Source organism: Pistacia vera, unplaced genomic scaffold, assembly GCF_008641045.1.
Source record: "Pistacia vera cultivar Batoury unplaced genomic scaffold, PisVer_v2 Contig138, whole genome shotgun sequence".
Taxonomy (NCBI): Eukaryota; Viridiplantae; Streptophyta; class Magnoliopsida; order Sapindales; family Anacardiaceae; genus Pistacia; species Pistacia vera.
Window position 1 is genome coordinate 802,832 of NW_022195444.1, and position 13,138 is coordinate 815,969.

A 13,138-nucleotide genomic window follows, 5' to 3' on the forward strand; every position below is an offset into this window, starting at 1 on the left:
ATGATTAAAATCTTACCATCCGACCAAAATTAGTGGTTGTCAATCTTTTAACACCACGTAAAATTGTAAAAATTCGAAAAAGGATTTAAAAAAAAGGCATATGATATATGCAATTGACCATAATCATCTCGACTATAGCCTTCACTTGGCTACCAAACAAAAAGTTATAATAAAAGTAGATTTTGAAAGTGTTTTTAATATTCCGAAAACTATTTTTGTTTTCATGTCATGGTAGTGATATAATGAAATTCGAAATGAAATGTAGGGGAAGTGGGTCAATTTGAAATAAAAATAATAATTTGGGATGATATATAAAAAAAGTGAATAGGCTTGTTATGGTTAGACACAAAAGTTAGGGTTTGAAATATAGAAAAGAATTTTTCATATTTATGGTGTGTGTTATATTGTTGTTCCATTATTGGCCTCCATGAAAGAAACTACCACTAGAGATTAACATGTGATGAGATAGAGATAGTGATGGTTTATTTGAAGTTTGAAGGGTTGTCGGTTTGAAGAAACCCATAAAATAAAAAAATAAAAATTCCAATTTAATAAATGATTTATAAATTATAATACAAGAAAATAAGAAAAAGTGACTGTAGCTTTGAATGCTGGTACTCATCATTCAAGAAGCACAAGGGAGTGGAAATATAAAGTTAACAAAAGTTGGTTGGACTTTTTCTCCAACTTCCATGAAATCCCACGTGGCAGATCTTGATTGGGTGTTGAAAGTGTCAAAGTTTTTAAAGCAGCACATAATCCACAAAAGCAAATGAATAATAATAATAATAATAATAATTAATAAATTAAAAATGGGATAATATAATTCGCGCGTGTTTGGTCGCATTAATATTCCAATTTTTTTTTTTTACCTTAAAAGCATATCCACTTCTCTTAAACAATAAACAATTTATTATAAAATCATTCACTTTAAAGATTTAAATCTGTTGGGAAGCCAGCCAAAGCTCCAGTGACAGTTTGGCGTTTTATTTCTTGGGCTCTGCGTTTTACAGACGATGAAGAAGAAAAAGTGAAGAGAATATACTTTGCAGGGGAAAGATTAGATTAAATGTTTTTATTAATCAATTAATTGTTTAATGCATGGTTTAGAATCTTTAATTAAATTAATTAGATTATAAAGTGAAGCATGCAAGTATATGTCAAAGTGTAGTAGTAGTAGTTTTAAGTATACCACTTATGGAAAATCACGTGACATTCTTCATGTAAACATATGGGTTCATCATCATCGTCAACTACATACTTTAATTAATTTAAATTTAGATATAATTAATTTGTCAAAAATAATCTTGGGAATACTCACTTCACTTTTTCTCATACCCAAAAGTGCTTAAAATGTTTTCTTCTTTTGTGTTATCGAAAATCCATTCATCTAGTGGATTTTAGGGGGTGAAAGTGTAATATTTAACTAATAAAAGGGTTAAATTGAATTATTAACCTTTGAAGACGAAAAGGACAACAGAAAAAAGAGAAGAAAAATCAAAGGAGAGGGTTAGGGTTAGGGTTGGGGGGGTACAAGATAGAAAAGCCAAAAAAGAAAGGAAGGAATAATATAATAAATGGGAAATAATTAAAACTGAGAAACAATATAAGCCAAAGAGACCTTATCTTTTGATGGAGGCGTCCAGAGGATACGTGTCGAATGGGGGAAGTGGGTAGATGAGGTGGATATCAAAAACAATAAAAGGGCTTTGGTCAGAGTGAGAAAGAAGAATTTAACAGAGGTAAAAAAAAAAAAAAAAAAAAGAAGGAAACTGATGAAGCGTTTGCATCAAAACCAACCAAACGCGGCCTTAAAAGAAGAGCTTTTTAACGTAACTTGACGGGATCCTCTTTAGGGTCCGTTTGTTGGGTCTCTCTTCCCTTGTCACGGGGAATCCGTAAACAATGTTGCCCCTTCTTCACTTTTTAATTAATTAATCAAATTCATTATTTTTCTTTGATTTATCAAATACCCACTTGAATAATTTTAATTTTTCCCCTTTTTTAGGGAAAATAAGAGTTGTAATAATCTTTTTAAAGGTTTTATTTAAAAAACTGACATTTTGATCACTTAACTTAAGTGGTCGGACGAACGATGAGATGTATGATTAAGACGTATAATCCTAAGTTCGAATACCATTAGTTGAGGTGTGTATTAATCGAAGCACACATAAATTGATCCGGATACTCTGTTGCTAACCCGGACACCCTATTCCAAAAAAAATGAAAAAAAGGTGTTAAAATGTGAAATAAGGGGGGGTGGCCAATCTTGGGACTTGAAAGTGGAAACCAAAACCAACCCACAAAGAAAGTGGTTGGTGCCATGGCAACATTTGCTTTGAAAAATAAAAGAATATTAATTTGTTTTGATTTGATTTGAGACTACCACTTCAGCCTTTTAGAGGACAATTGTATTGTGTAATTATTTATTTCATAAATTAAATAGAAAAAAAAGCCCTCTTTTATTAATGTAGGATTTGATTTCGACCCATGCAAATGCAACTATGAACAATCATATATAAATGTCAAGCATTAAGAGTCAAAATTAGGTGGCCTCACACTGGACCTCCCAAAATTAAACAGAGTACTAGTGACATTAAAGTGATAAACCTAGGAAAGAAAAAATAATTGAAAACAGCATGTTTTTAGAAGTGTGTTTTTGGGGAGATGGGATGGGGAAAAACATTTAATTTAGTATTTTTATTTTTTATGTTGTCAGAAAACACTTTTGTTTCTGTTGTAGAGGGTAGTGGAGGGTAGTGGTGGTGGTGGTGGTGGTGGTGGTAAACAGTTAAAGTGAAAGGGTAGTAAAATCTGGAAACAGAGTTTAACGTTGTTGCCTGTTGGAATTATGAAGAAGTAGATTTAGATGCGTGGAGTTAGTTAATTTCATATATGAGCTGGATCCACTCTCACAGGACTGTCCCACTTTTTTAATTCTTTAATTTTATTATTAGCCTAAAAAACAAAGAAATTTTAAGTTTCAAGCTGAGACAAGCTATCCCTTCTTCAACTTCATCAATCTCTCTAAATATATTATATATATATATATTATAGATTACCAAATTTTCCCTTTTATTAATAAATTTTAATTATTGTGCCAAAATCTCTCTTCTTTCTCTCAAATTCTTTGCGTATCTCAACTGGGTTCTTTGAATTTGGAACAGGCTACATCACAATCACTCCCTTTTGCTTCCATGTCAAGTTGAACTCCAAGCATGTAAATTCTCTACCTTTAGTTTTTTGGGCTTTTGCTTTTGCGTATCACTTCTTTGTTTCTTGTTTTCTGTATCCAAAGTCTCAAAATTTTTGAGCTATGAATCTCAGTAACGACAAAGGATCCATGTCTACCGCCAGTTCTAGTGTTGTTTCCGATCAGTTTCCGGCAGGTCTTAGGGTCCTTGTTGTTGATGATGATCCTACCTGTCTCAGGATCTTGGAGAAGATGCTTAGGACTTGCCTTTATGAAGGTATTATTCAGCTTTTTTCTTTTTTGAATTCTAGTGTTGTTTCTTCCGTGGGTTTATCTTAATATTTTCTTCTTTTTGTGTTTGTTGGAGTTGTTTTTGTTTTCATTTTGGGTGTGTCAAGGCATGTATGTGACTTGTGTATGATCATTTCTTATGTTTTTCTTGTGTATGTTATGATTTTGTTTGTGGGTTTGTTTCAGAATCTTATCAAATCTGGAATAACTTTGAGCCACAAGTATGGTCTGAACCAAATCATGGTTCATGCTAAAGCTTGTGACTTGGTTTAACTTACCACGTTTTGTGCACTTTTCTTATGGTTTTGTATGATTCTGCTTTGTTTTAGAGATCACTGACTGTTCTAGTTTGCGCATATATGCAGAAAGGGATTTCATTTTCTTGTGACTGTGTTTTGTTTAGATGTATTTGGGCGTAGAGCTCTTTAATTTGATGAGTGATTGATTTAGTTTATGTGGGTTTTCCAGTGACAAAATGCAATCGAGCAGAATATGCGTTGAACCTGCTTAGGAAGAACAGAAATGGGTATGATATTGTTATCAGTGATGTCCACATGCCTGATATGGATGGATTCAAACTCCTTGAGCACGTTGGGCTGGAGATGGACCTGCCTGTTATCAGTGAGCACTCCTATCTCGATATGTTTACATGGATTTCAGATCTTTGAATTGAACTAGTTTGAACTAACTTAGCGTGCAATTTGTGTAATTGTACAGTGATGTCTGCGGATGATAGCAAACACGTTGTAATGAAAGGTGTGACTCATGGTGCTTGTGATTATCTAATCAAACCTGTTCGAATTGAGGCACTGAAGAACATATGGCAGCATGTAGTTAGGAAGAGGAGGAATGAGTTGAAGGATATAGAGCAATCAGGAAGTGTGGAAGAAGGAGGAGATCGGCAACCAAAACCATCTGAAGAGCCAGATTACTCTTCCTCAGCAAATGAAGGAAGTTGGAGAAAGAGGAGGAAAGATGAGGAAGAAGAAGCAGAGGAGAGGGATGATACATCCACATTAAAGAAGCCACGAGTAGTTTGGTCAGTTGAGCTCCATCAACAGTTTGTGGCTGCTGTTAATCAGCTAGGCATTGACAGTATGAATCTTTTGGCCTTATCTTTTTATCTGTTGATGCTTTTTAGCTGCCTATTGTTATATCACTACCTACAAGGAATGAGAAAACTAGTTTAGATGTGTCTCTATCTCATAAATATTGCTGAAAACTCTTTCAGTTGAGATGAGAAAGTAATCTATGTTTAGTTTCATTGCAATTTCTCTCTCTCTCATTTTGTTCATTGGTGAACACTTCTGAGTTCTAGCTGAAATTGTCACCCGTGGGATTATGGATTAAGCCTTAAAGATGCTTTACTTGTTTTCATTTTTATTAATATTTATTTATTTCTAGATGAATTTAGAGAAAAATGTACGATGTCTCCCTATTTGACTTGTCCATATCCTTAAACTGTTGCAAAATGTCCCTTGACTTATGTTTTTGCATTTGGTGTATACTACAGAGGCGGTTCCTAAGAAAATTTTGGAGTTGATGAATGTCCCTGGGCTTACTAGAGAAAATGTTGCTAGCCACCTTCAGGTATCGTAGGATACAAATTTTCAAGATAATTTTTTTTTTTTTTTGTGTGTTTTTCTTGTGTGCCAACCCCATGTTATGTAATGATTTATCTCTCTGGAATTTCTTTCTTACCTCAGCAAACTGACTATTCAACTGTTTGCATTGTGGTACAGAAATATCGCTTGTATCTAAGAAGACTAAGTGGTGTTTCGCAGCACCAGGGTAACTCATTTATGAGTCCCCAAGAACCACCTTATGGACCCTTATCTTCAATTAATGGGATTGACCTTCAAACACTTGCTGCCACTGGTCAACTCCCTGCACAAAGTCTTGCCACACTTCAGGCTGCGGGACTTGGCCGGTCATCTGCAAAGTCTGGTGTACCGATGCCCCTTGTTGATCAAAGGAACATTTTTAGCTTTGATAATCCAAAATTAAGATTTGGGGAGGGGCAACCACAACATATGAGCAGTGGTAAACAAATGAACTTACTACATGGAATTCCAACAACAATGGAGGCAAAGCAACTTGTCAATCTTCACCATTCTGCACAATCCCTTGGGGGCATGAACATGCAAGTCAGTGTGCATGGAGCCCAGAGTGGCCAGAGCAACTCTTTAATGATGCAGATGGCTCAACCACAATCAAGAGGGCAGATAATAAATGAAACTGCTGGAGGTCAAGTTCCAAGGCTTCCAACATCAATGGGGCAACCCGTATTATCGAATGGGATTGCTGGTGGGGTCTTGACAAGAAATGGGGTTGGTGAAAATGGCAGAGGAACAGGCTATAACACCGTGTCACAAACATCTTCAATGTTAAATTTCCCTCTGAACCACACACCAGAATTGCCAGGGAATAGTTTCCCTCTGGGAACTACACCAGGAATATCAACTCTCACACCTAAAGGGCCATTTCAGGAAGATGTTAACTCAGATATAAAAGGATCAGTAGAATTTATGTCCAGTTATGATATCTTTAATGATTTGCAACAGCACAAACCCCATAGTTGGGAGTTGCAGAATGTAGGCTTGACCTTTGATGCCTCACAACATTCAAACTCTATGCCAAGCGGTGTCGATGTCACACCTTCAGTCTTAATTAATCAAGGATATTCTTCTAGCCAAAGGAGTGGGCAGAACAGTAATGCCCCACCAATAAGCAAGGCAATGTTCTCAGTTGGGGAAGCTACTGAGCATGGGAATTCGCAAAATATTGGTCAACATCTCAACAACCTTCTTGTTGACAATTCGATGCGAGTTAAGACCGAAAGAGTTCCTGATACAAGCTGTCCGCCTACTCTCTTTTCTCAACACTACAGTCAGGGGGATCTCATGAGTGCACTTTTGAAACAGGTTTACTTTAGTCTATACATTGTTTTGCTATCTTTATAAGCACTTGCATATGGATTTTGATTAAGTTGAGATTTTAATCATTCATACTATTTTTTCTTCTGATTCTAACAGCAGGATGGCATTGACCCGGCTGAAAATGACTTTGAGTTTGATGGTTATTCCCTGGATAATATTCCCGTTTAGTCGTGTGGTTCATTCACCAGTTCTCTTCATGATTGCAGTATTTGATGTACATATTAGCCATCACACAACTTATTGTAAAATCACGTCTGCAGTCAGTAGATAGAGAAAGAAAAAGCATTGTACGATTTCATGTAGCAGTGTCTTCCTTTGCGACTCTCATGTTGTGCTGGTTTCATTTGGACATAAGAAGATCAGACCAATGTATGGTTGGGATTGCGATCAATTGTGTTGGAAGATAATTGTGAAGCATTGAAAATACCGGTGCATGATATGCAAAGGCGATCATGCAAAATTTTGACTGTTTTTGGTAGCAAATCTAGCAAGAAGCAACTAATTTTAGGGGATTTGTGATGGTGTCCGTTGGTTTTGAGGGCATCCCTCGAGTCACGGCAACATTGTCTTTAGACATTTCTGCAGACTTGTAGGAGCCTATCTAACATTAATAACACTTAAAAAAAGTTTGGCTGCTTTTTCATTTTCAGTATCCCATGCTATCTTTGTATTTCCTTATTGCTTCTTTTTCCTCATTTAAGCAACCGAATTTGCTGTACATATTCCATTTGATTGCTCAACAAAAGTCTGGGTATTCTCTCTTTTTATATTTTCGGGTTGTTTTCTTGTACTTGAAAGTTGAAGAGATTCTATTTGTTATGCTATATATTAGCTTTGGCTTCTTTCTCTCGTGTGTAATTAACCTCTGAAAGGAGAGTGTTGCTTATATATGAATATGCAAATATGACTCTGACCATACATGTTTTGCTTGAACTCTCGAAATCCATTTTAATTCTGTAATCTTTCCGCTGAAAACCAGCTTAGATTGAATCAGAGATGTTATATTGCACATAAATTTACACAAAATTTTGTGAAGAACGATGATTTTAAGACTTTAGTGCCATTTAAACTTCTATTACTCAAAAGCATAAAGAGTCTCTGATGAGTTTTGATAAATCCAATATTCTCTGATGAGTTTTGATAAATCCAATTTAAGTAGTTATGTCATTCAGCTGTTTCAGAATAAAGAAAGTTCAAAGACTATATAAATACAACATTTAATGGAACATTACAAATGTCGAACACATTTTCTAGTAACAAAGCCATGTGAGAACACATAAAATGACCATCACAACATCCTAGAAAGGCAAAAAATATGAAGAGACATAGCATAAAGAATCAAACTATGCGATCCTGTTCAATGATAGTGTCCACATCACATGAAATTCTACAATCGTTTCATATGTATTGTTATCAGTGTAGTTGTATTCACCTGCACATTCAATATGTGCAGATCTACAGCGTGCCTATCAGTCATAATGATGAAAGATATATCCCGGATATGAAAATCAAGGCATACATGTCATTTGGCAACGCAAAATCTCCCGGCTGAGCATGTATTAATCGAAGTAGTGAAAGAATAAAAAAAATCAGCCGCAGCTATAACACCAAATATTGTCTCACCGACAGCTATTGCTGCTGCATCAACAAGAATACCACTACTGCTAGAAGGACAGAAAGGATAAAAAATGGGCCCTTCCTGTTACTGTCGCTTGCTGGAAGAATTGAGGGAAGAGAACATTCCTCCCCATTAAAGAAAACTTTTGTTGGAAACCCATCTCCAGCAGGCACATTGATTCCAGGGGTATTTTTCTTTTTAAATGAGATCACTGACTGTTGCTTCCCAGGCACCCTAGGATCCTTCTCTGGATTTGCTCCATCTGTTTCTGGCACAAGATAGTTCAATCCTGTAAGACCTTGCAATAATACGGTACTGTTGCCACTACCCAAGACAGTTCCATTGAATGAGTATGCTGCTTCAAAACCAGGTGCTCCTTTGTCCAGTTGCACTGCGGCAAACCAATCAGGAAAAGCAGTCTCATCCCAGTTGAAGAGGGTCATTCTTGCTGTCCATCCACCAGTGTAGTCTGTATATAAATGCCAATTGATACTGACCCCACAATTATCTCCACAGGGCATGGGATTTGGCACCGTCAGGTGCTTAAGATCAGCCCAAGCTCTCATCAGAGAAGTTCGATTCTCAAAAGGAACCAAAAGTGCCTCAGGTGGAAGAAGAATAGCTGAAGCCGTAGTACTACAAGTTCGCCCTACATTACTGGGGCATCCGCATGCACAAGTCTTGCACGGGACAACAGAATCATTGTAGTATGCAGAAAATGATACGCAGCATTTTGGGCTTGCCCCCTTTGGCCTTGTAATATTGCACACAATCTGCCAGCTAGCAAAGGCGGTTCTATTAGATACACCACTTGCATCAAGGGATTGGCTAGGGCTCACCCTCACCGGAGGGCCACATTGATAATTAGGGTTGAAACTGCCATTGATCTTCCAGTTCTGAGGTGGGACAAGCTCGGATCGGTTAAGATCTGGCGGCATTTTGTACACCTGCATTTGGAAAACTGAAGTTGACTTGCTAGGGTCCATAGATGGCGGCAAGAGAGTACCATTTCGGCAACAAAAAGGGACCAGCCCGAGGGTTGTGTCATTGGCCTTCGTTGGAGGGAGGTCAATTATGGTTGGCCTTCTTTCGCAATTTAATACGGTGGAAAAGTCTAGTTCCTTGTAGTATGTACCTTGAGGGCCATAAAGACAGTCTGATGAATCAGCAACATATGGGTAGGCCCCTTTCATAGTGTAGACAAATTCATCATGCATCCAGTCCCAGCTCAATTTCCAATTATCAAGACGGCCAAGGGGGTTGTGGTTTGCAATTGTAACCTGTGCCCAGTAATTTGAGTCATATGTCCTGATCACATCATACATGATTGTAAGATCCCCATTTTGGCGAGGTAGGAAATCATCATCAACGGTGATGTTTGATTTAGCATTCACATCTCTGGTGCAACAAACTTGCATCTGACTTGTACCTGATTAATCCACCATTGAGCTCATCAAGCACACACAAAGACCATATACACAAACGACAAAGTCATATGTATTTTCCAAATTATGATCAAATATACTTAGTCCACAAAGGTAAAAATATTATGATCATCAAACAAGCCCTCAGCTAACAAACAGAACATAAACAGATCTTCAGAAATAAATAACATATCTCTATTAATAACCTTCTTAATAATTCAACAAGGTCTTCAACCTATCCCTTAAAATTTGGACACAGTAAAATCAAAGTCAACAATTTACATCCGCAACAAACCCTTAAAACATCATTCTTACTTGACCAGAAAATTTCAATGAGTATATGATACACTATGTGACACACAATTATAGGGATGATATAAACGAATGTTAAACCATTCTTGATCAGGTTCTCAATGTTTCTCCTAACAAATAGATTGATCTTGTTACAGCATTATAGTTTTCACCTACCAATTATCAGTCTCCCTCACCACATCATCATCATAGAAAGTAAAGAATGAACCAAAAACACATTAAAAAAAATCTAACCTAAAATAGCCGCATCCAAAAATCCAAAAGCAAGAAAACAAACACACTAAAAACAGAACAGAAGAAATAAAAAAACATATCTTTACCTTGCATAGTAGCTTGAGAGCACAAAAACCCATCATTAGCGAGACTAATATTCTTGGGCATAGGCACAGCAGGCGATTTAACACCAAACTGCGTCCCCACCATTTCAACCTGCACCTGCATCTGCGTCAAATCACCCGCCGTCTCCACCGCCGTCTTCAAGTCCGTCATCGGGTACCCAGTAAAAACGGTACCGTTCCCCACACTCGCTGGATAGCTAGTCCCATCAGACAACACCACGTTCGAAGCTGAAACCAACAACTCCTCGTGCTGAAATCCTACGAACGCTTTCCAAGACTTGAGCTCTTCAAGTCCGTTATTCAACACCGTTAAAGTTGACTCGAACCGGTACGCTTGGTGAGTCGGATTGTCCGGCGGAAGCTTCGATCCGCAGGTGTAGGTGTATGTCAAGAACACTCCGCTGCACGAATCCGCCGCCGGTGCTGGCGCCTCCGCCGTTGGTGTGGTTTGACAGATCGCGAGCGGTATCATCGTAAACATAACTAAAATGATAACCCAGTTCAAAGCCATGACTTCTGTTTCTGTTTTTGTTTCTGTTTCAGTTTCAGTTTTTGTTTTCCGGGATTTGATTTGAGAGAGTTTGAAAATGCTTTTGTAGAGTGTTGGAAGGAAACGCGTAAGTGAAAGATGTAATAATAAGACAGCCTAGTGGAAGCTGTAGTTTGAAAACATGTTTTTGTTTTCGGTTTTTTTATTTTTGTTTTGGTTGTTTCCTTGAAGTATTCTCATTTCGCGTGAGTTTTATAATGACTAAGTCGAGTCGTTTCAATGGACTTTTTTTTTTTATCTTTTATAATTGGGGTGTTTGGTAATTTTTTTAATTTATTAAACGATTTATAAACTCAAATATTAGACGACCATTTGTGGGAAAAAAAAAATAGTGTAATACTAAACCTTCCTAAAAATACTCATTCTAATACTATTCTCATCCAAATAGGTTTAATTTCGGAGTTATGATGAATTGGTACATTAATATTGATATTATTCTTATCTAAACACCTTTAATTTCGGAGTTCTGATGAGATAAATACATTAATACTAATATGATATGATCGTACCCATTTAAATGGAATATTGGTTGTTTCACCGTGTTAGTTTAGTTTAGTAGTATATTATGTTTTTTGTTTTCGGAATTTAAAAAACAAGAGAAAAATGTTTTTGGGAAGTGTTTCCAAATTTGTATTAGTTGTAAAGGAAAGTGCCGTTGGATATATGGAATGGAACTTTCTCTTCTCTCTCTATTTTTTCCCCATTTTGAATTCATGATGAACGTGACATGTTGTGGGCACGTCTTTGTGCCCGTTGCGTCCACCTTTTTCTGTTTAATGGGCTTTTACATAAGCCCATTTGGGTAAACCAAATGGGCTTTTTATTGGACCAAAGTTGAAGCCCAAGGCCCAATTATTATTTTTTTGTTTTTAAAAGATTAGGCGTAGTTGAGTTGAGTCAGCAGCGTTTGTGAATTCACGCCTAGAGTTTGACTAAATCTTTCTTAGTTTACACGTTTTATGAAAAATCACGGCGAAGGAGAGGGTCCATCCATCATACAATTATTTAATGCAATAATTAATGGAAATGTTTTGTTGGTGTATTGACATTTTATTGAAGAGTTGATATTGACATTCTATGTCAAGACATTAATTTTTCTAAGCTCTTAGTAATAATCAATCATGTGGGGTTTGAATATAAAGAGAATTTGGACTTCAAAGGCATAGTGAGAATGACATTCAGCATCTTGGAAGGCCTCCAAACTTAGGATTCTGCCTTCCGAAATTGACAAATTAAAACATGTTATTGTTATAGGTTCAGTAATTGACAGCTAGTGCTGATGTTATCTAATATTATCGAATATCAAACATAAAATGGCAACAGGATGATTAAATTATATGTTTCTTTTTTAAAATACTAAAATTTAGCTTTTGAACTTGTATATTTTGTGGGTATAGGCTAGAGTGAACCAGATACAGAGTTACTAATTCAGCTCTGAAATGTAAACACCTGAATTCAGGAGCTTTGAGCAGTGGCCAATTATTTTAAACAGGCTTAGTCAATTTCATACTCTGTTAAACAACTAAAAAAGTACAACTACTCAAGGATGGCATGTAAGTGTGGAAGGCAATTTTCTGATGAGACTGCCTAAACTCACCATACAATGAAGCCCCAGAAGACTCATTCAACTTAAGCATTTCTGCAGAAACTTTACTAACACTTCTGACAAACCTTCTGCTTACTTGAAGCTTTAACTTGATCTTGATTTTGTGACATCTTCTTTGCTCGGTTGCTCCTGCACAAGATGACAGCCCTACCGGACTCCGGCAAAGTTGCTCAGTTTCACAAACTTGCTTGCTACATTTGCGTCCCCACTGCCTGCTCAACCCTCTAAACCAATTCATGGAGATGCTTACAGAATGTGTTTGTTTGCATGCAGCACACTTTTGTAACTTTTTCAACAATCTAGTCCACTTATAAAGCGGAGCTAGATTGTGACAATATTGGATTTCTGGCAATCAATTAATCGGCAGCTTGCAATAACTGCATGAGCTCATCAATCAGAATGCATTTTCCCAGAAATAAATGAGAATCTAATCCATCTTATCAGTAACAAAAGGCATTGTTTATCATCATGAGTACTTCATTATTCGAATCAAAACATGATACATCTTCACTAATAGTCATTTATCCAGAAAAAGGCTCTGTGGTTGATTATAAAATAAAATTTTCAGCAGTTGCTTTTTCATGTACGTGATCAAAGGGTCTCGGGAAGGTCATTTTCTGTTTTCTTGCTCTTTAAAAGGCATGTGAGTGCGATCCCATGTATAGAGATGACCTGAATTTCTTGCAAACTTGACCTCACATCTTCTGTTTGTTTGCACTTCTCGATGTCAGAATGATTAGTTTCATGGAGAAAAAACAAGATCACCATTAATGTTGATATGGCAAAGATTCTCTTGGAAGGATTTAATTGGATACGAACAAATCTTAAATCCTAAAAACGACACAAAATAATCACACACACAAACAT

At 36.7% G+C, this 13,138-nt stretch overlaps 2 protein-coding genes across 4 annotated transcripts; one reads left to right on the top strand and one right to left on the bottom strand.

Annotated features, from left to right (window-relative positions):
- Window positions 1-3,039: 3,039 nt before the first annotated feature.
- Window positions 3,040-7,269, top strand: LOC116122774 (two-component response regulator ARR2-like). Of its 3 annotated transcripts, XM_031408585.1 has the most exons (7): window positions 3,047-3,220; window positions 3,328-3,470; window positions 3,953-4,105; window positions 4,202-4,579; window positions 4,998-5,074; window positions 5,227-6,408; window positions 6,520-7,269. In XM_031408585.1, exons 2-7 carry the CDS (start codon window positions 3,344-3,346, stop codon window positions 6,589-6,591), a joined length of 1,989 nt encoding a protein of 662 aa, XP_031264445.1. In that variant the 5' UTR covers window positions 3,047-3,220; window positions 3,328-3,343; the 3' UTR covers window positions 6,592-7,269. The 3 variants fall into 3 exon arrangements, with proteins under 3 accessions (XP_031264444.1, XP_031264443.1, XP_031264445.1); XM_031408584.1 differs by having other exon boundaries at window positions 3,040-3,470; window positions 6,523-7,269; XM_031408583.1 differs by having other exon boundaries at window positions 3,046-3,470.
- A 539-nt stretch (window positions 7,270-7,808) lies between these two features.
- LOC116122796 (COBRA-like protein 7) lies at window positions 7,809-10,840 on the bottom strand. Its single transcript, XM_031408609.1, has 2 exons — window positions 10,098-10,840; window positions 7,809-9,470 (listed from the first exon to the last, which is right to left on the bottom strand). Exons 1-2 carry the CDS (start codon window positions 10,624-10,626, stop codon window positions 8,053-8,055), a joined length of 1,947 nt encoding a protein of 648 aa, XP_031264469.1. The 5' UTR covers window positions 10,627-10,840; the 3' UTR covers window positions 7,809-8,052.
- Between the last annotated feature and the right edge of the window lie 2,298 nt (window positions 10,841-13,138).